At 42.4% G+C, this 25,473-nt stretch overlaps 1 protein-coding gene and 1 long non-coding RNA gene across 4 annotated transcripts; both read right to left on the reverse strand.

Moving 5' to 3' along the window:
• Nucleotides 1–3,469: 3,469 nt before the first annotated feature.
• LOC145860366 (uncharacterized) lies at nt 3,470–4,394 on the reverse strand. Its single transcript, XR_014380405.1, has 3 exons — nt 4,303–4,394; nt 3,828–4,007; nt 3,470–3,702 (listed from the first exon to the last, which is right to left on the reverse strand). It is a non-coding gene; the product is annotated as an uncharacterized LOC145860366 (long non-coding RNA).
• A 1,811-nt stretch (nt 4,395–6,205) lies between these two features.
• LOC106570083 (heterogeneous nuclear ribonucleoprotein R) lies at nt 6,206–23,734 on the reverse strand. Of its 3 annotated transcripts, none has more exons than XM_014142056.3 (11): nt 23,671–23,734; nt 22,610–22,778; nt 22,363–22,481; nt 22,100–22,207; nt 9,916–10,029; nt 9,535–9,711; nt 8,462–8,597; nt 8,151–8,356; nt 7,888–8,037; nt 7,678–7,799; nt 6,206–7,585 (listed from the first exon to the last, which is right to left on the reverse strand). In XM_014142056.3, exons 2-11 carry the CDS (start codon nt 22,773–22,775, stop codon nt 6,976–6,978), a joined length of 1,908 nt encoding a protein of 635 aa, XP_013997531.1. In that variant the 5' UTR covers nt 22,776–22,778; nt 23,671–23,734; the 3' UTR covers nt 6,206–6,975. The 3 variants fall into 3 exon arrangements, with proteins under 3 accessions (XP_013997531.1, XP_013997532.1, XP_013997530.1); XM_014142057.3 differs by having other exon boundaries at nt 23,667–23,728; XM_014142055.3 differs by having other exon boundaries at nt 23,564–23,715.
• Nucleotides 23,735–25,473: the final 1,739 nt, after the last annotated feature.

A 25,473-nucleotide genomic window follows, 5' to 3' on the forward strand; every position in this document is an offset into this window, starting at 1 on the left:
ATTTTGATCAAAAAATTATTCGGGTGTTCAAAAATATACCACAACATTTCCACCAATTGTCCTTCACTGAACAGAAAAAGCAGTTTTCAATCGGACAATTCAGAGTATCTGCGCGTGTTCCTGGAAAGGGAGCTCTCATCAGATTCCGAGCCGGTGAAGCGTCCTCCACGCGACGGTCTCCAGAGTCCATAGAGAAAGTCTTCTAGGTTGGTCAGTCGTGTGTCCAGAGCTGTCAACTTCTGCTCGGTCACCTCCTGTAGCCTGAATCCTTGTTGAAACATCGACTGCATGTCCGCAGTGTACTGCAGCTGAGGCGGCAGCGGTTGAAATGAAAATTACCAATACTATCTCAATCATTGTTGCAAGTTATATACATTTGTCTCCAAAAATATGAATTAAGCTCACGTGTACTGTCTACTACTGATACTGTATGGATAAATATCTTATAAACCCCAGACACATCTATGATGAAACGTATTGGTCAGTCACCTGGTTTTGATTCCTCTTGATGATTCTAAGGTTGATGAAGAGGATGATCAGCAAGACCACAACCAGAGCAAAGGTGACATTGGGCCACTCATGGAGTGCCCAGAACATGGCATCACTGCAAGAGCCATGGACACATGTGTCCCGAATGCCCACTTGAGGGAACTCCATTCCAACTTGTGACCACGAGGGGATCCCACAGAGATTCATGCACGCCATCTCTGATAGTGTCCTCTTTTTCTTCTCCGGTCAATTGACGAGGTGTATGCTCATGAGAAACCAAAGTCGGTATATGCAGACTTGAGAATATGAAATTCCACAACCTCAACCCCTATTGTGATGTAATAGTGCTAGACAACTGTGAAAGACGTCATAAAAGAGTACATGTTCAATAGAAATAGGCACTGTTGCTTTTTGCCAAGCTAAATCATATCCCCACCTTTCACATACATCACACCAGTCTTGAAATCCCAAAGAATAACACGTCAATTTACTTGAACAAAACTGTATATAAACAATAAATAAAAAATGCCTATCAAAAGTTTAAGAACATCTACTCATTCAAGGGTTTTTCTTTATTTTTACAATTTTCTACATTGTAGAATGATAGTGAAGACATCAGAACTATGAAATAACACATATGGAATCATGTAGTAACCAAAAAAGTGTTAAACAAATCAAAATATATTTCATATTTAGATTCTTCAAAGTAGCCACCCTTTGCCTTGATGACAGCTTTGCACACTCTTGGCATTCTCTCAACCAGCTTCATGAGGTAGTCACCTGGAATTATTTTCCAAAAGTCTTGAAGGAGTTCCCACATATGCTGAGCACTTGTTGGCTGCTTTTCCTTCACTCTGAGGTTGAACTCATGACAAACAATCTGAATAGGCTTCAGTTCAGGTGATTGTGGAGGCCAGGTCATCTGATGCATTACTCCATCACTCTCCTTCTTGTTCAAATAGCCCTTATGTAACCGATGTGAAATGGCTAGTTAGTTAGCGGTGGTGCGCGCTAATAGCATTTCAATCAGTGACGTCACTCGCTCTGAGACTTGAAGTAGGGTTTCCCCTTGCCTTGCAAGGGCCGCGGCTTTTGTGGCGCGATGGGTAACGATGCTTGCAAGGGTCCCTGGTTCGAGCCCGGGTTGGGGCGAAGAGAGGGATGGAACCTACACTGTTACACTTACACAGCCTGGAGGTGTGTTTTGGGTCATTGTCCTGTTGAAAAACAAATGATAGCCCCACTAAGCGCAAACCAGATGGGATGGCGTATCACTGCAGAATGCTGTAGTAGCCATGCTGGTTAAGTTTGCCTTGAATTCTAAATAAATCACCAACAGTGTCACCAGCAAAGCACCTCCTCCTCATGCTTCACGGTGGGAACCACACATGCGGAGATCATCTGTTCACCTAATCTGCGTCTCACAAAGACACAGCGGTTGGAACCAAAAATCTCAAATTTGGACCCATTAAACCAAAGAACAGATTTCCACCGGTCTAATGTCCATTGATCGTTTTTCTTGGCCCAAGCGAGTCTCTTCTTCTTATTGGTGTCCTTTAGTAGTGGTTTCTTTGCAGCAATTCGACCATGAAGGCCTGATTCATGCAGTCTCCTCTGAACAGTTGATGTTGAGATGTGTGCTACTTGAACTCTGTGAAGCATTTATTTGGGCTGCAATCTTAGGTGCAGTTAATTGCTGATTTCTGAGGCTGGTAACTCTAATGAACATATACTCTGCAGCAGAGGTAACTCTGGGTCTTCCTTTCCTGTGTTGGTCCTCATGAGAGCAAGTTTCATCATAGGGCTTGATGGTTTTTGCGACTGCACTTGAAGAAACTTTCAAAGTTCTTGACATTTTCTGGATTGACTGACCTTCATGTCTTAAAGTAATGGACTGTCGTTTCTCTTTGCTTATTTGAGCTGTTCTTGCCATAATATGGACTTGGTCTTTTACCAAATAAGGCTATCTTCTGTATACCAACCCTACCTTGTTCCAACTGATTGGCTAAAACGCAAATAAATTCCACAAATTATCTTTTAACAAGGCACACCTGTTAATTGAAATGCATTCCAGGTGACTACCTCACGAAGCTGGTTGAGAGAATCCTAAGAGTGTGCCAACCTGTCAAGGAAAATTTGATTTAACTAGGCAAATCACTTAAGAACAAATTCTTATTTACAATGAGGGCCTACCCCCTGGGCCAAACCGTTTAATCAGAAAAACTTTTTCTGATTGGCTGGGCCTGCACCCATACCCAGTCATGAGAAATCCATAGACTAGGGCCTAATGAATTCATTTCAATTGACTGATTTCCTATATGTACTGTAACTCAGCAAAATTGTTGAAATTGTTGCATTTATATTGTTCAGTATAAATTCATTAGGCCCTAATGTATGGATTTCACATGACTGATGTGAGCAGCCAAGGGTGGGCCTGGGAGGACCTAGGCCCACCCAATTGGGAGCCAGGCCAAGCTAATCAGAATACTTTCCCCCCCCACTAAAGGGATTTATTACAGACAGAAATACTCAGTTTCATCAGTTGTCTGGGTGGCTGGTCTCAATTACTCAGGTGAAGAAGCCAGATGTGGAGGTCCTGGGCTGGCATGGTTACACATGGTCTGCGGTTGTGAGGCCGGATGGACGTACTGACAAATTCTCTTGAGACAACATTGGAGGTGGCTTATGGTAGAGAAATTAACATTACATTCCCTGGCAACAGCTCTGGTGGACATTCCTGCAGTCAGCATGCCAATTACACACCCCAGCACAAGGTGCTCCTGTGTAATAATCATGCCATTTAATCAGCTTCTTGATATGCCACACCGGTCAGATGGATTATCTTGGCAAAGGAGAAATCATCACTAACAGGGATGTAAACACATTTGTGCACAACATTTCTGAGAAATAAGCTTTTTGTGCATATGGAAAATGGGATCTTTTAATTCAGTTAATGAAAAATGGGACACACACACGGCCCAACTTTTCCATATTTTATTTTCTCTGGCTGGTATCCAGTAGGCTGTCTTCATGGTATCTTGTGGAGGAGCCACAGCGGTGACAGTGCCTGCCCCTTCTGCCCCGGACAGCTCGCTTGGCATCCTCCAGGGCCTCCAGGCGCTGACTGGCCTCCCTCACCCGTGCTGCCAGGCTCTCCTTAAGTTCCAGGACTTGATGTAGCCGCTTAGACAGGGCGTCTGCCTCCGACCACTCCTGGATAGGGATGTGGACGCAAAAAATATTAATGACTAGAAGAAATTCACAGATTAAACAGTGCCAATACAAAAAAATATTTATAAAAATTAAAGATTTTATATTTTAGAAAATATTATTTTTACCTTCCATTTCTGTAAGCATGGTAGCCAGCAGTAGCTATGACAAAGACTAGCAGCAAAGGTGAGAGGCATGGGGACAGGAGATCAATGTAGTAGAGTAGCCTTGGGGTCTTTTCATCAGCCTGGGCTCGGAAATATGCCAGGAGTTCGGAGAAAATAACAGAGGTCTCCTTAGGAGGAGGGCTGGAAAAGGGCAACAGAGAAAGCCATATCAAATATCAGACATTCCTGTGAAACATAGCATAGGTTTGGCAACAACTCAATAGAGTCTTGAAAACAAATCAGAATGCTAGGTTATCAATGGAATCCCATTGGAATATTCTATGCAAACGTCAGTGAATAACAACTAGGCATCACATCTCAGAGCATCTTCAATGGATTTACCTCTTACACTGTAATATAAATGAAGGGATCCAATTTCAAACGATAGCTGTATATTACAGAACAAAATAGAAAAGGAACAAATATAAGACCTTACCCATAAGTCCACTCCATCTCGAATGAGCCCAACCTAACTGGTCCACAGGAAGGGCAGGGTGAGGGCTAGCTTGAGGGAAGCTCCCCTACAGTCTGGTGACAGAAGCAACATATAAAACACAACTACTCTTATTAAATGGCATCCTTTAAAAATCAGACATTAATACAAAGCTAAATTGTGTGCAACATGAATAAAATTTGCTGGTGCAATATAAGGCACATCAGTAAAACAAATAGACACTGCCCTCTTGTGGATTTAAAATGTAAAGACCAATTTCCAGCAACTGCCTTTTGTTCTGTCGCTTGCCCGGCAGTTGACTAAATTGTAACCTTCAAAGGCATTGGGATCAGTGTAGTTATCAATTACCACAGTAGTAACAGGTATCCATCATACAGAAAGCCAATGTCAGTTTAGAATTGCCCAATAAAACAAATATGCTTTGTTAAAGAAAGTAAAAGGAATTCTAGTCCCCCTTGCTTTTGTTAAGAAAGCTGCCTCTAGAGATTAAAGAATGTGACACGGTGACAGCTGAAGCAATTATCACAACAGGGTGTAGCTAAGTGTGTCCCAAATGGCACCCTATTCCCTATGTAGTGCACTGCGTTTGACCAGGGCCCTAGCGGCTGTTTGAAAGTAGTGCACCATATAGGGAATTGTCTAAGTGACAGGTGTTGAGAGTTTAGGCCGATCTCATTTATAGAAAAGCCTCGAGTTGGACTGTCTGCTTTTGTCCATTTCATTCCGTAGATTAACTAACTAATCTGCTTCTGAATAAATGTGGCCAACTGGCTTTAATACTACTGTGACCTACCACTTCTTGGTCAATCAGGATGACTAGGCTACATCCCAAGAAAGGGGGTGATAACTTCAAATCTGGAGAGAGCCATTTGTCTTCTATCTAGATTTACAATAACAATGCAATTATTTAGAAGCTTCATTACCCTAGTTTGAGGATGCAAGGATTGATGTGGTTGACACTGACAAAAATAATCAATTGAAATGTAGGCCTACATCACTCACGGTAGTATATTCGTAACAACAATAACAAGGAGCATGGCATGATTGTGGCTGGAAATCCCCCCCTTTGATTTTAGCAGCAGTTGTAGGTGAGGAGAGACAGTACTCTAAACTAGCTCACCCGGGCCTTTTGTAAGGAACACCGTTCAGGGTGAGTTCTTTCCTCACTCAAGCGATGCCGCTCTCGCTTCACCACCTGGGTAAGTTGGAATAAAAGGACAAAAGATAAAACACAAATAATAATATAAATGAAACCAAAGGCATTTGCTCTTAGCATTTCTCTATGGAACAACAGCAGGGCTAGAAGGGTCATTGCTACAGCAGCAAAAGACAAAACGTACAGCAGCAGCAGATATTACTTTGATAATTTCTGAATCATTTTTATCCTTTGGATGTTCCCGGTCTGTAATAAGGAATTACTGTATAAATTGGGCCTCATGGTGTTTGAGTGGAGGTGAGTTGCAACTGATCCAGTGCCTTCAGGGAAGGGGAATGTATTTGAGTTCTCAGCTGTTCTGGTCTTCCTGTTGAGTCCAATGTAAATGATTGCGAGGTAGAAATTTCTGCATCGTTGTACAAAATGTACAACTATTGTGTTCATTTTTTAAATTTATTTGTATACCTTTGAATTTTTACCAGATCATAAGAGGGTGGCATATCCTGGAAAATAAAGGGTTATAATCTTTTTTTTATTCAGTCATTCAAACATCATTTGTGCTCTGTCATCCAGTCTTTCGGTATTTGACAACTTCATTTGGAGTCTTTATTTATTCTTTGAGCAAAAAGCCGACAAAATCTCATTCCAAATGTGAAATTTGAGGTAGGTTTAGGAGTAGACTCAAATACTGAATGACACCATTGAATTTGAAGGTATCTGACAATTGAATAATGCTCAACTGAGTTTTATTGAAACGGAACAAACGTAAAAGTTATAAATACAAACATCAGAACAAACTGCAATGGCTTTTAAGGTAAGCCAAACCAAACTAACGGGCAAGTGTAAAGAAAACATAGGAAGTTATTTAATAATATCAGTTTTAAAAAACACAATTGATCTACCTCTAGAAATGCTTGACATACACTTAACATTACAAAACGTTAAATTTTTCTACTTCCTGTGGATTCTTTTCTCCATCACGGCAAAAAATGAATATGAAGCTCTAGCCATAAGCAATTATTTACAAGCAAGTCACTATGCCACTGTTAGAAACCAGAAATAAGGGGAATACAGGTAGGGGATGGAGGGGCTTGGACACAAACTTTCCTGCAAGGCAAGATCATGATTTTAATGTCCTCAGACTTTTGAAAATGAATGTCCACATTTAAAATGCTCATTGTTGGCTTTAAAATAAACAAACAAAATGTTGGAAGGTAAAAGTGATGTGTGTTTTAAGACATTTGTCCCATGTAACCGTAAGAGTAAGAAATGATTCAGCAAAACGGTTACATTCACATCTTCAGGCCAAAATGCAATTCCAGCCAATCATGTGCCAATTCTGGGGGTGTCTGTCCATTTTTTTCTCTCAGTGAATTTTTTTTTTTTTCTCCGTGAGGGATGAAGAATAAAAAGTCAATCAAAAACATTGCGCCAATCTCCTTATGTTTTCTCCCCCTGTACTTTTGTTTTTATTTTGCCAAATACCTTTTTTGATGCGTCTACTTCCACTGTTGCCCATAAGAATCCTGTGAAAACTCCAGGGTGTCATTACTGTAACCATAGTTACCGGAATAGTCGGCCCCTTGCTGCAGGGGCTGCTGGGCGATGGGCTGGGACCCCCAGTTCTGCTGGTTGATCTGCCGGCGCTTGGAGTCAGGCTGGTTGAAGACATCCGCCTTCCTCTTCCCGCCCACATTGCCCCCGCGGTTCCCCCTGGCTCCTCGGGTACCTCGGCCCCTCTGTGGCTGGAATGGTCCCCCTCGGCCCCCTCCTCTGCCACCCCTGGGCCCGCCGATGGGTGGCCCCCTCTGGGCATAGCCCCCTCGGCCCCGTGTGGGTTGTGCTCCGCGGGTCCTGGGTGGGCCTCCCCTGCTGGGGCGGCTGCCACGGCCCCTCATGCTGTACACATCGTCGTAACCGTAGTACGGGTCCTCGTAACCCCCGCGGTAGTCGTGATAGTCGTAGCCGTAGTAGTCATCGTAGTAGTCCTCGTAGCTGTAGTAGTCTGGGGGGTAGGCGGCATAGCCACCACCCCCTCTGCCACCACGGCCCCTGCCCCTACCTGGTGGAGGCATGCGTGGCGGTGGATAGTAGTAATAGTCATCATACCTGCAGAATACAAGAATAACACATAAGGTTCAACGTAATCCCATGACAGGAGATCTACTCAGATATTAGGCACAGTCGCTCTGTGACCTCACCCTGGGTTTCTGGTGGTCTGGCGTTGAGCCTGCCGCTCTTTCCTTTTCTTGTCAGGGGGCTTGGCCAGGACTATCTCAATCTCCTCTCCCCCCAGCTCCTTCCCATTCATTTCTGACATTGCCTGAGGAAAGCAGAAAATGTGTATCACACATACGAAGGTAAAACGTATTTATTTTTTTACTGAGAAATAAGGACGATGGGTAACCCACCTTCACAGCTGCGTCCCTGTCCTCAAAGTGAACAAAGGCGTAGTCTTTGAGCTTCTTCACCCGCTCCAACTTTCCAAACGCAGAGAAGGTCTTCTCCAGTAGCTCCTCTGTGACCGGGGTGGCTAGCTTCCTGACAAACAGGACTTTTACCTGATGACACAAACATTACAGTTCAACTCCATATTAATCTCAGTTTATGCAGAGAGAGGTCATTGTAAAATGAGAGTGAGTGTGGGAGAGCAAGTGAACAAGACATGACTTACCTTCGCCATGACATCTGGGTCGGGCTCAGCGACCGGGTCAGCCCACTCCACAGTGACCGGGTTCCCCCACACCTTCACCTTGCCGCTCATCAGGCGGCGGCGGGCCTGGGCTGCAGATTTGTGGTCCTCGTACTCCAGGAAACAGAAGCCACGGTTCTTCTTCTTGTCGTCCGGCTGGTGGTAGAGGATCACTTCCTGAAGCCCCTCTGGAGGAAGGAGACTGGTGTCACATGACTGATGTCTGACCAATGACAACCCACAGAACATAAAACAAATGTAAACCAAATTGGGGTGTCTGCACTGTCACTGACCTGTGACTTTGCCGAAGTCCTCCAATATGCTCTCTCTGGTCTTGTTCTTTGGGATTGATCCAACAAACAGGCGGTTGTTTGCTACAGATATGCAAACTCCAAGGTATTTCCCAGACCGGATTTCATAGTTATCACACTGAAAACAAGAATCGAGGAAAGATGGCTTAAGAGCTGTCATTTTATTGCGAGGAACTGCAGTTTTATCCATTTTTTTTAATTCCGTTTTGTCCTTGAGGAACTGCAGTTCCTCACAATAAAAATGACAGCTCTTAAGCTGTCAACACTTTGTTCAAAACTTTTATAAGCCATAAAATGTGCATTCTGCCTACTTCCACTCACGCTACAACCAGCTCTGCAGCTGCAATTAATGAGTATAGCAAAGTGCTCCGTTATTATTAGCAGCTTGTCATTTTTAATAGAGGAATATTACAGTCATCATCGGAGTAATAACATGAATTGGTGCATGAGACAGAAATAATGCAGTGTGACTTGAGTTTTGCCATGAGCTGAAAGACTGTCCCCTTTTCTCAGCAGAGGGAGGGAGAGCAGAGGGACGCGAGTCAGGTGAGAGGCAACCTCACCGCTGCTCGCTCCCCCCCCCCAGACTGATGCAAGCCATCAGTCTAGTAAAAAAAAAAAAAAAAAAAGATCTATTAGCAGTGTGATCATGTTATTTTTTCAAATATAATTATAAAATGGTCTGAGAAAAACAACATTAGCATGGTAATTCAAGCATAGTCAATATGCAGTGATAATGTATTGGGCCTATAGCCTACTGCACAAATATCATTGCGGAAGAACTGTTTAATTGGTTAATATTGCATAGGCTTACGTTCTCTAAGTCATGAAAAAAAAATCTGAGCGTTAGATCTTGGATTACATTTTGACTCAGAAAGTGATATGGACTCAGAAAAGGTTGGTAACCACTGCCCTAGACTAAAAAAAGCACACTCAATGGAGATTCTCTATTGAAAGTGATTTTTAGTCAAGGACTAGGCTTCATCTGTGTCTGGGAAACAAGCCGCTTGGTTCTTAGAAGGTGAAGTAAGACTTGACTGACTGCAGGGACTTACAAGTTTCACTGCCTCAGCTGCTGCATCCTTGCCGCAGAAGGTGATGAAGGCGTATCCCCGGTTCTGACCCGATAGGGGGTCCATCATTAGCCTCAGGTCCCAGATTGGGCCCGCCTTCTCAAACAGTGGCACCAGCTCGTCTTCATACAGATCTCTGGGGATCTTTCCCACAAACACCTGAAGGCAGAAAACAGAGCCTAGATCAGTGAGGGTTCCACAATGTAATCAGATCAGCGCATGATACTTCAGCAGGGGAAAACGGCTGTAGTGTTGCTATAAAAGTCTGTTGCCATTCCTGGGGCCAAAGTCTTACAAACGTATCTCTTTATCAGTCATAGGCTTTGCCACAATGTTATAATGGTTCATCTCAGGCAACTTTACCTCAGTTCCAATCCCAGGCTGTGCTCCCTGGAACACTTCCTCCGGTGGGGGCCCTCCATATTTCCTCTGTCCTGTGGTGACGTCCAAGGTGTATCCTGTCCGCTCCAACAGAGCCTGGGGAACATGTAGAGGTCAGCATAACCAATACACAACATGAGCAGGAACGCAACGTTTGAGGGCGAAATTTCAACCACAGTGGTTTCCAATTTTCAACATAAGACAAACCTCGTCATCAAATCTTCAAAGTCATACTCAAAATCAGAAAAAAAAAAACAATTGGTTGGGCAGCACCGCCTATGGGAGAATTAGTCTATCTCCAGCCATCCCATCTGGTCTCCCATCCAGGGTTTTAACCGAGCCCAGCCCTGCTTAGTTTTGATATTTGTCACCGACTACTACCAATGTGCCAGGGTGAGAAAGATTGAGAGATGTCTTACCTAAATATATTAATTGTTGCTATCGTAGCCATTTCAAAAGGGTAGGTTTAACAGAAAAATTGTTTTACATTTAAACGGTTGCTTATGTTCGCAACTATGGACTCAGTGTATTTCTGGACTCTAACCTCATGAATTTAGTCTTGGTTTTATTTGTTTCATTTAATTAATTTGTGTACTAGGACTCTATTCAGTCTGTACAGCTGAAGTGTTTAAGGTAAATGTAAGCATACTTTATAAGTCACATATCATCAATGACACTATTTAGGTCTGTATAGCATTTGGGAAGTCATCAATAGCTATTGTGCTGCAACTTTAGACACTTTTGGAAAATACTCTTCAAAACTTTAAATGTGTCTTAATGTTTTATGGATATTTCAAATAGTAGGATTAGGCTTTTGGTTGTTTGATTCACAACAGCAAGGAAGGATTTTTTCCCCCCCAGCCACGCATGCATAATTTCTGTCTTATAATGATGGTCAACTAAGGTTTGTTCAAATTTCTCATTAGATTTGTATATCTTGCTATTGTGTTCTCACGCACTCTCTCCAAAAACAACTTAAAACTTTGAGATAATGCATGCTAAATTATTCCTTGCCCACGAACATTCAACCACCCGTCAGAGATGATTGCAATACAGTCTGCTTTCTCTATGATTTGCTTGACCTTCACTTGAACTCTGTTGAACTCCGCATCCAGCAAATTAGATAAAGCATGTTTGTTTGGAGGGGTGTATGCTGGGCAAAGAACATTCAGATATCTCTTCCAATACATATTGCCTGTGAGCAGAGTTGAACCAGTTGCATATACAGCTCGTGCAAGACATTCCTCAACATTTCTCTGACTACGTTCCTCCATGGAGTCAAAAAAAACATCTGATTCCCGGAGGACCATAAGCTGTTGCTATCGACAAGGTGTCCGATTCATCATTGTCACCTCGAATAGAAGTAGACACTTTTGTCAGAGGTTGCTTGTTGTGAGCGCTGTGGGAACTTTATGCACTTAGCCAGATGATTCTGCATCTTTTTTTCATTCTTCACATATGATTTGGCACAGTATTTGCAAATGTACACAGCTTTTCCTTCTACATTAGCTGCAGTGAAATGTCTCCACACATCAGATAGTGCCTGTGGCATTTTCCTGTAAAGATTTCAAAACAAAAAAAAAACAATACAATTCCATGTACAGATAAATAGTTAAGCAGTTAGATTAAAACTCCTTTGTAAGATAAATGTTTTTAAATGAAACGTATATGGAAACACTTAGTTATCAGGCTCAAGCAAGCTCAAACCCACATGGTAGCAAAAACTAACTAGCAGAAATTGTTAACAAGTTAAATTATTTCTAACACACACTTTGCTGTAGGCTACTATTTAACAAAGAAATCATCTGTCATAAAATATATTCACCCCACCCAGTATTGTAATCAAAACTTACCAGAAAGCATGCAGTCCTTGGCTCAGACAGTGTAGTAGTGTGGGCTCAATAGCATCTCAGTGTGCAAGATCTTGAGAATCAGCTGTACATGTGATGGAAGAGTGCACTGTGCATGCAAAGGGTTGCAATTTCACTGAATTGGGGATAGTTTAACAAACATATGCCACAAGACCTAGAATTGCCTTGTGTATCCCACGTAAAAGTGAACCTTTTTCACAAATTTAAGCAAAATCCCCCAAATTCCCTGGCTTAACTTCCCATGGAAAATTTCCAGAAAGTTTCTAAACCTTTGCAACCCTAATTGTGGATCAATGCCATGTGGTATCGGTCTACTCAGTGACACCCAGAGAACATTAGCGTCATAGCTCTTATTGTAGTACTCTGAAACAACTGAATTGAGACACATTTTGTCCAACTATGTGTATTGAACACTATTCACGAGGAAAAACAATACTGCGTGGATGTTTGGGAATCTGATAACGGTGGGAAAAAAATATATTGGGTATTGAGTAGACTGATACCCCATTTCATTGATCCCCAATCCCTAGGTAAAGCTGTACAGTGCAATATGAATGTCAAGACACCAAATAGGCTGACTGGGGATGTGATTTCACAGTCCCGCAATAAGAACTACAACGTTAATATTTGCATAAACTCTTCACAGTTGTGTTCTGCGGGTGTCACCGAGTAGACTGACACCCCATTTCATTGCTTCACATTCCAACCCTGTTTAACATTATCTAGTCTAAATATGGCATGATTCCACCAACCTTCTGCATCACCTGCAAAGAGGTACTTTTATTTTGAAGGCAAAACGCAAATTCCACTTGTGAAGCTAGCCACAACTCATAACCCAGGCTGGTCAAGCCTCACTAGTCAGACGAAGCTAGCTGGCTGCTTATAACAGCTTTGGGCAACAGGGTTAAGTAGCTGGCTAGCTATTTATTTTCATGAACTGAAGTTCAAGTTCAATAGGCGAGCAACAAGTGGCAACCTAGCTAATACTTACAACATTCTATAATAGAACTGTGCCATTTGATAGTGATATTTGACATGTATCTTTTTTGAAACGCAAAAGACCCAAACGGCGTTCCATAGTATGTTGTGACGCTATTACTGTGTAACTCCGGTTGGGCAACGTGTACCGGTGCTCGACCAGTCGGCGAAAGCCAACATCACCCACGACAGAGAACAGTTGATTGTCAAGGGCAGTGAATTCCATTATCTTGACTTTAATGGATTTCGCCTTTGAGTTGTCATCTTATCCTTTCAAATGACTGCTCCACTTGCTGACTGCTCGATCCACACAGCAGACATTGTGGGCTAGGTTAGGAATGCTGTTTTGCACGTGTAGCGTAGCATTTTACATGGCGTCATTACATCATGTACCTACGTTATATAGGTATGCACGTCAGCTTTGACATCGGTTTTACACGTCGTTAAAATAGACATCGTGCCGATACCGACATTAGCTAAAAATGCCAATGTCGGCCGATTCCGATATGTTCACTGGTATATCGTACATCCCTAGTGCATTTAACGTCAATGATTATATAAAAAATTATTCGAACAAAACTGCACTCAAAAAGCAATAATTGCTCAACACTAGTTGCCAACCAAACACAATTCAATATTCCTTTTGTAATACAGTAAACAGCCTAAAGTTAAGGCTCTTAAACTAATGTAACAGTATTTATTAAACCTTAAAATGAGTAAAACATCCATGACTACATTTAGTTACAGTAACCTCAAAGTGATCATAGAAAGTGTGCATTTTCAAGATAGCATGCAAAGGTCGCAGGTCTGTGGAGATCTTCACAATTGCTATAATAATCTGTGCAGAATCTTGAACAGCCTTGATCACTTGCACTAATATATATATATACACTGAACAAAAATAAAACATGTAAAGTCTTGGTCCCATGTTTCATGAGCTGAAATAAAAGATGAAATAAATGTTCCATATGCACAAAAAGCTTATTTCTCACACATTGTGCACAAATTTGCTTCCATCCCCACTTCTCCTTTGTCAAGATAATCCATCCACCTAACAGGTGTGGCATATCAAGAAGCATGATCATTACACAGGTGCACCTTGTGCTGGGGACAATAAAAGGCCCCTCTAAAATGTGTAGTTGTGTTACAACACAATGCTACATGATATCTCAAGTTGAGGGAGCGTGCAATTGGCATGCTGACTGCAGGATTGTCCACCAGAGCTGTTGCCAGATACTTTAATGTTCCCTTCTCTACCATAAGCCACCTCCCAGCATTGTTTTAGATAATGACACCACGACAGCCCAGGACTTCCACGTCTGGCTTCTTCACCCGCGGGAATGTCAGACCAGCCACTCGGACAGCTGATGAAACTGAGGAGTATGTCTATCTGTAATAAAGTCCTTTTGTGCAGAAAAATGTATTCGTATTGGCTGGGCCTGGCTCCCCAGTGTGTGAGCCAATGCTCTCCCAGGCCCACCCATGGCTCTGGCCAGTCAAGTGAAATCCATAAATTAGGCCTAATGAATTTACTTCAGTTGACTGGATGGATGAACTGATGAAAATAATCATTGCCTCAACCTTCAAGCTACATACTGGACCCTATTCCAACTAAACTACTGAAAGAGCTGCTTCCTGTGCGTGGCCTCCTATGTTGAACATAAACGGCTCTCTATCCACCGGATGTGTACCAAACTCACTAAGAGTGGCAGTAATAAAGCCCCTCTTGAAAAAGCCAAACCTCGACCCTGAAAATATAAAAAAAATCTCCCATTCCTCCCAAAAACAATTGAAAAAGCTGTTGCACAGCAACTCACTGCCTTCCTGAAGACAAAATGTATACGAAACGCTTCAGTCTGGTTTTAGACCCCATCATAGCACTGAGACTGCACTTGTGAAGGTGGCAAATTACCTTTTAATGGTGTCACACCGAGGCTCTGTATCTGTCCTCGTGCTCCTAGACCTTAGTGCTGCTTTTGATACCGTCGATCACCACATTCTTTTGGAGAGATTGGAAACCCAAATTGGTCTACACGGACAACTTCTGGCCTGGTTTAGATCTTATCTGTCGGAAAGATATCAGTTTGTCTCTGGATGGTTTGTCCTCTGACAAAGCAACTGTACATTTCGGTGTTCCTCAAGGCTCCGTTGTAGGACCACTATTGTTTTCACTATATATTTTACCTCTTGGTGATGTCATTCGGAAACATGTTAACTTTCACTGCTATGCGGATGACACACAGCTGTACATTTCGATGAAACATGGTGAAGCCCCAAAACTGCCCTCCGTGGAAGCCTGTGTTTCAGACATAAGGAAGTGGATGGCGAAAAAAGATGTTCTACTTTTAAACAACTCGGACAAAACAGAGATGCTTGTTCTAGGTACCAAGAAACAAAAAGAGATCTTCTGTTGAATCTGACAATTAATCTTGATGGTTGTACAGTTGTCTCAAAAAAAATTGAAGGACCTCGGCGTTACTCTGGACCCTGATCTCTTTTGACGAACATATCAGGACTGTTTCAAGGACAGCTTTTTTTCCCCATCTACGTAACATTGCAAAAATCAGGAACTTTGTCCAAAAATACAGAAAAATGTATCCATGCTTTTGTCATTTCTAGGTTAGACTACTGCAATGCTCTACTTTACAGCTAAAGCACTAAATAAACTTAAGTTAGTGCAAAACACATCTGGTTAGAATCTTGAGTAGAACCCAAATATTTGATCATACTACTCCAGTGCTAGCCTCTCTCTACACTGGCTTCCTGTTAAGGCAAGGGCTGATTTCAAGGTTTTACTGCTAACCTACAAAGCATTACATGGGCTTGCTCCTACCCATCTTTCCGATTTGGTCCTGCCGTACATACCTACACGTACGCTACGGTCACAAGACGCAGGCCTCCTTACTGTCCCTAGAATTTCTAGGCAAACAGCTGGATGCAGGGCTTTCTCCTATAGAGCTCAATTTTTATGGAATGGTCTGCCTATCCATGTGTGAGACGCAGACTCAGTCTCAACCTTTAAGTCTTTATTGAAGACTCATCTCTTCAATAGGTCCTATGATTGAGTGTAATCTGGCCCAGGAGTGGGAAGGTTGAACGGAAGGGCACTGGAGCAACCAACCACCCTTGCTGTCTCTGCCTGTCCAGTTCCCCTCTCTCCACTGGGATTCTCTGCCTCAAACCCTATTACAGGGGTTGAATCACTGGCTTACTGGTGCTCTTCCATGCCGTCCCTAGGAGGGGTGCGTCACTGATGTGATCTTCCTGTCCGGGTTGGCACCCCCCCTTGGGTTTGTGCCGTGGGGGAGTTCTTTGTGGGCTATACTCGGGATGGATGGTAAGTTACTCAAATCAGCTGTGTAGTTCTAGAACAAAAACATGGGGTCCTCAGGACCGATTTTGGGAAATCCTGCCATAAGCCATGGCAATATATGTAGAATTGCAGGAAATTAGCTTTAAAGTAGCAACATTGTCACTGGCCAGGAGGGCCTCAAATTATTATGACTCAAATAAAAAAATGTTGGTTTCTATTACAAAGTAAAAAGGAAAGGTTCACCCATTTTCAATGTTTTCGTGCATCTCAGTGATGTTCCATCAATTCCCTGGTTTATTTAATATTTTCATGTTTGAGTTATTGGCGTTCAAGCAGGCAGAAATCCGTCCGGTATGGCGTAGCACTGCGATAAAGTCGCTCTCACTACACTGGAAGTCAATAGGAATACAACTTTTAGATTGTGAAAACATCTATCATGCATGTCAGATTTCAATACTGGCCAAAGTCATAACCTCGGGAGGATGTCTCTCGAATGAGCCATTGATCATATTTTTTGCAATATTACTACTTCAAGAAATGTGTAATTTAACGGAGGGTCTAGCACATTTAGTCCATGGTGCATTGCATGGTGCCGTTGGCAGGAATATTATAGAAAAGAGATAGGAATCCAACAAATGAAGAAACGTATAACGCCCCACACAGCAGACTGTCAATCACGTACACATTGTCATGGTGCGTCACGCGGTTGCTAAGCTAATCTTCACGCAATCCCTTCTCAAAGACAGTGTATATGCCGAGAAACGCGCCCATTTTCCTCAAAAGCACGTAAGGTCACAATTCCAAAGCTATACGATATTACAGCAAGTTCTTCTCACATCTCTGAAAATATTTGTAATGTAGTTCTTGTTAAATAAATTCATGCTAATGTTGCGTTTGAGCTAGCGCCCAACAGACTCCCATTCACTCCTCGAATTCACTCCTGCTCGCCGAACATCTCATTCCAAAATCATGGGTATTAATATGGAGTTGCCCACCACCCTTTGCTGCTATAACAGACTTCACTGTTCTGGGAAGGTGTTCCACTAGACATTGGAACATTGTTGCGGGGACTTGCTTCCATTCAGCCACAAGAGCATCAGTAAGGTCGGGCATGGATGTTGGGCGATTAGTCTGGCTCGCAGCCGGAGTTCCAATTCATCCCAAAGGTTTTCGATGGGGTTGAGGTCAGAGCTTTGTGCAGGACAGTCAAGTTCTTCCACAATGATCTCAGCAAACCATTTCTGTATGGACCTCGCTTTGTGTTTGGGGGCATTGTCATGTTGAAACAGGAAACGGCTTTCCCCAAATTGTTGCAACAAAGTTGGAAGCACAGAATCGTCTAGAACATCCAATGGTGGTGAACTTTACACCACTGCAGCCGACGCTTGCCATTGCACATGGTGATATTAGGCTTGCGTGCGGCTGCTTGGCCATGGAAACCCATTTCATGAAGCTCCATACAAACAGTTAACCTGTTGGGTCTAGGGGGCAGCATTTGCACGTCTGGATAAAAAAAATGTACCCGATTTAATCTGGTTACTAATCCTACCCAGTAACTAGAATATGCATATACTTATTATATATGGATAGAAAACACTCTAAAGTTTCCAAAACTGTTTGAATGGTGTCTGTGAGTATAACAGAACTAATTTGGCAGGCAAAACCCTGAGACATTTTCTGACAGGAAGTGGATACCTGATGTGTTGTATTGACTTTAAACCTATCCCATTGAAAAACACAGGGGTTTAGGAATATTTTGGCACTTCCTATTGCTTCCACTAGATGTCACCAGCCTTTACAAAGTGTTTTGAGTCTTCTGGAGGGAGATCTGACCGAACAAGAGCCATGGAACGGTGATGTCCCATTAGACACCTGGCGCGCTAGTTCATGTTGGGTACCCTCGTTCCAATACGTTATAAAAGAGTATGCATTCGTCCACCTTGAATATTATTCATGTTCTGGTTAAAAAAGGCCCTAATGATTTATGCTATACAACGTTTGACATGTTTGAACGAACGGAAATATATTGTTTCCCCTCGTTCATGACGAGAAGTCCGGCTGGCTTACATCATGTGCTAACGAGACGGAGATTTTTGGACATAAAATGATGAGCTTTTTTGAACAAAACTACATTCGTTATGGACCTGTGATACCTGGAAGTGACATCTGATGAAGAGAATCAAAGGTAATGGATTATTTACATAGTATTTTCGATTTTAGATCTCCCCAACATGACGTCTAGTCTGTATCGCAACGCGTATTTTTCTGGGCGCAGTGCTCAGATTATTGCAAAGTGTGATTTCCCAGTAAGGTTATTTTTAAATCTGGCAAGTTGATTGCGTTCAAGAGATGTAAATCTATAATTCTTTAAATGACAATATAATATTTTACCAATGTTTTCTAATTTTAATTATTTAATTTCTGACGCTGACTTGACTGCCGGTTATTGGAGGGAAACGATTTCCTCAACATCAATGCCATAGTAAAACGCTGTTTTTGGATATAAATATGAACTTGATAGAACTAAAAATGCATGCATTGTCTAACATAATGTCCTAGGAGTGTCATCTGATGGAGATTGTAAAAGGTTAGTGCATCATTTTAGCTGGTTTTATGGTTTTGGTGACCCTGTCTTTGACTTGACAAAACATTACACACAACTCTTGTAAATGTACTGTCCTAACATACTCTAAATTTATGCTTTCGCCGTAAAACCTCTTTGAAATCGTAAAACGTGGTTAGATTAAGGAGATGTTTATCTTTCAAAGCAAATAGTCCGGGTAACCATTTGGTTACCTGTTCAGGAGTCTTAAAAAAACTGTTGAGAAGCCTTTTTGTCCTAGACTTGGCACTCCAGTACCGCTTGCCATGCGGTAGTAGAAAGAACAGTCTATGACTGGGGTGGCTGGGGTCTTCGAGGCCTTCCTCCGACACCACCTGGTGTAGAGGTCCTGGATGGCAGGCAGCTTTGCCCCAGTGATGTACTGGGCCGTACGCACTACCCTCTGTAGTGCCTTGCGGTCAGAGGCTGTGCAATTGCCGTACCAGGCAGTGATGCAACCGGTCAGGATGCTCTCGATGTTGCAGCTGTAGAACATTTTGAGGATCTCAGGAACCATGCCAAATCTTTTTAGTTTCCTGAGGGGAATAGGCTTTGTCGTACCCTCTTCACGACTGTCTTGGTGTGTTTGGACCATTCTAGTTTGTTGTTGATGTGGACACCAAGGAATTTGAAGCTTTCAACCTGCTCCACTACAGCCCCGTTGATGAGAATGGGGACGTGCTCGGTGCTCCTTTTCCTGTAGTCCACAATCATCTCCTTAGTCTTGGTTACGTTGAGGGATAGGTTGTTATTTTGGCACCACCCGGCCAGGTCTCTGACCTCCTCCCTATAGGCTGTCTCGTCGTTGTCATCAGAACTACCACTGTTGTGTCGTCTGCAAACTTAATGATGGTGTTGGAGTCATGCCTGGCCATGCAGTCGTGGGTGAACAGGGAGTACAGGAGGGGACAAAGCATGCACCCCTGGGGAGCTCCAGTGTTGAGGATCAGCGTGGCAGATGTGTTGCTACCTACCCTCACTTCCTGAGTGCTGCCCATCAGGAAGTCCAGGATCCAGTTGCAGAGGGAGGTGTTTAGTCCCAGGTTCCTTAGCTTAGTGATGAGCTTTGAGGGTACTCTGGTGTTGAACGCTGAGCTGTAGTCAATGAATAGCATTCTCACATAGGTGTTCCTTTTGTCCAGGTGGGAAAGGGCAGTGTGGAGCGCAATAGAGATTGCATCATCTGTGGATCTGTTTGGGCGGTATGCAAATTGGAGTGGGTCTAGGGTTTCTGGGATAATGGTGTTGTGAGCCATTACCAGCCTTTCAAAGCACTTCATGGCTACGGACGTGAGTGCTACGGGTCTGTAGTCATTTAGGCAGGTTGCCTTTGTGTTCTTGGGACATGGACTATGGTGGTCTGCTTGAAACGTGTTGATATTTCAGACTCAAATCAGGGACATGTTGAAAATGTCAGTTGGTCAGCACATACCTGGAGCACATGTCCTGGTAATCCGTCTGGCCCCGCAGCCTTGTGAATGTTGACCTGTTTAAAGGTCTTACTCACGTCGGCTACGGAGAGCGTGATTACATAGTCGTCCAGAACAGCTGATGCTTTCATGCATGCCTCAGTGTTGCATGCCTCGAAGCGAGCATGGAAGTGATTTAGCTCATCTGGTAGGCTGGTGTCACTGGGCAGCTCGCGGCGGTGCTTCCCTTTGTAGTCTGTAATAGTTTGCAAGCCCTGCCACATCCGACGAGCGTCGGAGCCGGTGAAGTATGGAGATTGCATGGCTGTGTGCTCGATTTTATACACCTGTGAGCAACGGGTGTGGCTGAAATAGCGGAATCCACTAATTTGAAGGGGTGTCCAAATACTTTTGTATATATAGTGTATGTGCTGTTGTAAATGTCAGACTTCACTGTGAGGCACATCTGTCTAGGTTGAACATGGGGAGATAGTATATTCCTAAATTGATAGACTAGTTTGTTTAGGCGATTTTACAGCTAACTAGCTACTTTACATGCCGATATTGTCTTTGGTATTGTGAGTAGCTACACTTGCTTGCTACCTAGCTAGCCAGCCCAGAGAGCATTGCTGATTTTGTTGTCGACTTCACCTGCAACAGATCTCCACAACAGTTTTTCATGTTGCTACCAACCTTACTATAACACCAAAATGAAACATTTGTTCACAAAAAAAAAAAAAAGTGTTTCCACAGTGTTATTTAACATTGTTAATTAAAGGTATGAGTGATTTTAGGTGGATTTTTCCTTTAAGTTTCATTTTTGTCTCTCACTTTTGTACACCAGCTTCAAACAGCTGAAAATACTATATTTTTGGTTATGTAAAGTATATTTCACAGCGGTTTAGATGGTACAACGATTCCCTGTGGCTCAGTTGGTAGAGCATGATGTTTGCAACGCCAGCATGGTGTGTGCAACGCCAGGGTTGTGGGTTCGATTCCCACAGGGGGCCAGTACAACAACAACAAAAAATGGATGAAATGGATGCATTCACTACTGTAAGTCACTCTGGATAAGAGCGTCTGCTAAATGACTAAAATCTAAAAATGTACACTATACTTTGTTTTGTCAAACTGAAATTAGGTATTAGAATTTCAGCAACCAGTAAATGGCAGAGACATTAAAAATTGTTGTGCATTGACAAGCATATTTATCTCGAATAGAAAACTACAAGCCGACTAGGTAAATAGGTAAACTATTCTACTATGGGGTTGTCCGATTTTGTTTTAACATTACATGGCAAAAATAGTCACACAGGGCAGGGTTTCACAAAAGCATCGTAGCAGTAAAATCATCTTTCATCCATTTAGTTTCAATGGAATGAATATGTTAGTGCTACAACGCTTTTGGGAAACCCAGCCCTGGAAAGTTACATCCTGAGCAATAAGTATAGGCTTTGAATGACTTTGCCAGCAGCTACAGTGGCCCCATGTGGTAAAGCATGGCGCTTCCAACGCCAAGGTTGTGGGTTCAGTTCCCTCAGGGGACCAGTAAAAAAAGAAATGTATGCACTCACTACTGTAAGTCGCTCTGGATAATAGCATCTGCTGAATTACTAAAATGTAAAAGTACACTAGGCTACACACCGCTGTTTGAGTTGAGCGCTGCGCATTATAAACAATTGAATTCCCTTTATCTGAACATCAGTGTCAGCAACAATCATGCATGTCCAGTCAGCGCATACAGCGTAACTGAGATTTTTTTTTGATAATACAATTGGGAATTTATTTAGCACAAAACAGACACGCTTCCTTCCGTTGGTCTATTAGGCTATGTCATCGCCAAACCTGCAATAAAAGTCTCTGGGGAGCTGGTCTACACTGATCTAAACAAATGACGGAAATACGTCACAGTGACAGAGAACTTTGTGCGCACAGGTTACACACACGGTTATATTTAAGCAAATGAAACGACCTTCTAACAGCTGCATTTTACCTTGATCTTGGACTCATCGGGACCCTTGGTGGATTCTTGTACTTTACTTCCCTGCTTTTCCCTCTGTCTGTACGTCTTCATGACTCCACAAAGGAAAGCACTTTTGTTCTGGAAAGCAAACCACGGGACAGATGATTCATGTATTGGTGTTATGAGCAGAGGAAAATGTATAGACCCCTCCATGTAAACTTCTTAGACTAATGCGGCATCATCCAAACTGACTTGTATTCATTCTCTTTCATTCCTCTCCCCCTGTAACTCACCTGCACATGAGACAGGTCACTTTCTTTGAACTGCAACAGTACAGACAGCGCTCCCTCTTCATTGAACTCCCGCAGAGCATCAATGGCCCTCTCATCCAGGTCAGCATACGCCACCAAGCCTGAGGGTACAAGACAGATTCCCAACATTACAACCTGGCCTTTCTCCACTTCATTGAACCTCATGCAATATCATCATGCTTCTTTGGAAAACGGATTACACTCAGCCATTGTATGACCGATTCCCCACCAGTTGAGAATACGTTGTCGAGACTCTCGGCCACTTTCTGAGGCAGTCCAGCGTTGATGAGTGTCTGGTAGTTCTCTGTGTGCTCGCCTTCGGCAGTGACTTCCATAGGCTCCTCTTCCTCCCTCACCAGGGCAGAAGTACCGTTCACCTCGGCGGCAGCAGCCATTCTCTTGAGAGAAAGGGGAAAAGACAAGACAAAAACAAGATTTCAGTAAGAATGTTCCACATTAGAACATATATTTGTTTCAGATGCCCTTTACAGATCAAGACTAACAACTTGTATGGTACATAAACTTTCCCTTTTATAAGATATATTGTGCACATTTTTTCCAACTGCAATAGTAACTTCATGTAATCTAGCTAAACCTCTGCAAGTATTGTAAATATATCAACTACCTAGTTCAGATTGGCTAAGATACTATAACTACACTAGAAAATCTGAACCATTCATTTTAATGCAGACAACCACGATGTCTAAAAAATGAAATACCTGGGGACAAGTGAACGGTAAGGATATATCGGGAGCAAGCTAGTTAGTGAACTCCAACAGACAGTAAACATAAACAATGACTATGCTAACTAGCAAACATGTTTTTGTTGAAGCAAGCTTAGTTGGTGGTGTGTATTTCTTGGTTAAACGCCGTCCCGCCCCCTTCCAATAATAGCAAGCTCAATTACAGCAGCTAGCTACAGTACATAACTAGATTTAGTTAGCTACATTGTTAGACGAATTCGACTGAATTCACAATTTGGAACATTTACACCCACCAAAATAAACGTTTAGCGTTAGAAATACGAAAATGAAAATCAAAATAACGTTAAGGTTCATACGCTTTGCCAAGAAAATAGCTAACAGGGCTAGCTAAGGCCTTGTTAGCATGCTGAACACCTTTCAGCATTCAAACAAACCACCCGCCAAAAGAGGTGAAAAATGAATACTTAGCAAACGCTTACCTATCTTTTCTAGGAATATAACAGTATCGTTAAATGTATTTTTCAACAATTAACCAAAACAGATATGCACTATGGTCAATATCAATAATATGTTTGAGTCTACCCACGAGACAGTTTTCGAGACGGCCCAGTCGCTCGCACACCACTCCGCGACGAAGGAGTACGCCCACACCTAACTACGTAGGGCCTCACAATCTTAACCAATCGAAGTGGTTAATCGCAGACTGACATGACTTTTCACCAATAAAAGTCCCATATTTCCAGACAGAACGTCTAGGTATTGTAAATCAATGACTGTACCTATACATTCAAAATAAGCACATATTTGGATTTCGATACTGCACAATGCTGTGATTGAATTTCAGTATAAACGTACTGAACGGAATGTGAAAAATTCTGTGCATTTTTTGGTATGAGGTCTTGGCGATGGAAATCAGATATGTGGAAGAGATGGGATTATTGTTATCATTGTTAGAACTGGTTCGGATTTGAGATTGGGCTGCCTGCCTGTCACAGCTAAATGTGTGCAGCTCATGCTTTCAAAATATTGCATACCTGAAATCACATACTAATCTGTCATAACAAAGGTGCCTGATTTCAAGATTAACATTCTACAGTGGTATTTAAAGTAATCACAAAAAACTCCCAATCAGAAAACAACTTTGGTGCTTTATTAAATGCTTTGAATGTGACTCACATACAACCTCTTACAACAACTGCCACCGAGCATTTCATATTATTCTGTATATAAATCAGACACTCCATTTAGTATGATATGTTACATTTCGTATGGTATGTATTCATTTGTGGATGTCCATCACCCATTTCGTATGATATGTTACGAATTTGCAAAACATACAATATGTTATAATTTGCAAAATGTACAATACGTTACGACTTTGCAAAATGTTACAAATGTTACAAATATGCGACACGTAGGATATCCAGGCTGTATCACATCCGCCAGTGATTGGGACTCCCATAGGGCGGTGCACAACTGGCCCAGTGTCATCCAGGTTTGGCCGTCATTAGCTAGCTAGCTGGCTAACATTAGCTAAGGGTTAGGGGTTAAGGTTAGGGTTAAGTTAGGAGTTATGTTAAAGGGTTAAGGTTAGGGGAGGGTTCGCTAACATGCAAGTAGTTGCTAAAATGTAATAAGCAGTTGTAAAGTTGCTAACTAGCTAAAATGCTAAAATTGTGATAAGATTCAAACTCACAAACGTTGAGTTGCTAGACGTTCGTGTTATACAAAACACCAGTGGCGATTTTAGCATGTACATCTTGGTGGGACAAACATTGGGGGGGTGTATGCCAGCAAAGCCACAACACAACAATAAACAATACATTAATTGCACTATAACGGTGACAAACGGTGCCCACAAACTGTTAGGGCCTACATAAAGCTGTCCCAACAGCTACACCTGGCTATCAGCAGAGCCTTATCTGGCAGCAAAACAGTTGATTCACCTTAATTTCCTGCCTTTTAAAAAAACAGCTGATATGGCTGACTTGCTTAAACAAATGTGGTTTCAACTGACAAGTGAGATGTACAAACTATGGAATACTGGGACGACAAGCAGATAGGCAATCCGTCAGAACAGAACAGTAGGCAAAATTAAGAGGTGAAAATATACTAAATTATTAGGGTAAGGCACATGGGCTACTAACAGCTTACTACACAGCATACACTTAGTATTACTTTCTTAGCTACAGTATACATATCTCACTGGCATATTACATCATTTATGCAGCAGCATACAAAATATTTTTGGAGTCACCTTGTTGTGCTGTGCTCACTTGATCAGGAAGGTGGCGCAACGGTCCTTTGTGGGCAAATGTTCAAAGTCTGGCATTCTCTGGATTTATGGTGCTTTCAAAACAACTGGGAACTCTGAAAAAACAAGGTCAAA

Source organism: Salmo salar, chromosome 14, assembly GCF_965601325.2.
Source record: "Salmo salar chromosome 14, fSalSal1, whole genome shotgun sequence".
NCBI lineage: Eukaryota > Metazoa > Chordata > Actinopteri > Salmoniformes > Salmonidae > Salmo > Salmo salar.

Bases quoted from the DNA above. Each gene is read 5' to 3' on its own strand.
- LOC106570083 (XM_014142056.3), bottom strand. From the start codon at position 22,775: ATGGCTGCTGCCGCCGAGGTGAACGGTACTTCTGCCCTGGTGAGGGAG. The intron at 10,030-22,099 runs GTAAAATGCAGC...CATGTTCCCCAG, and splicing joins CCGATGAGTCCAAGATCAAG to GCTCTGTTGGAGCGGACAGG. The intron at 8,038-8,150 runs GTAAGTCATGTC...TTGTGTCATCAG, and splicing joins ACCCAGATGTCATGGCGAAG to GTAAAAGTCCTGTTTGTCAG.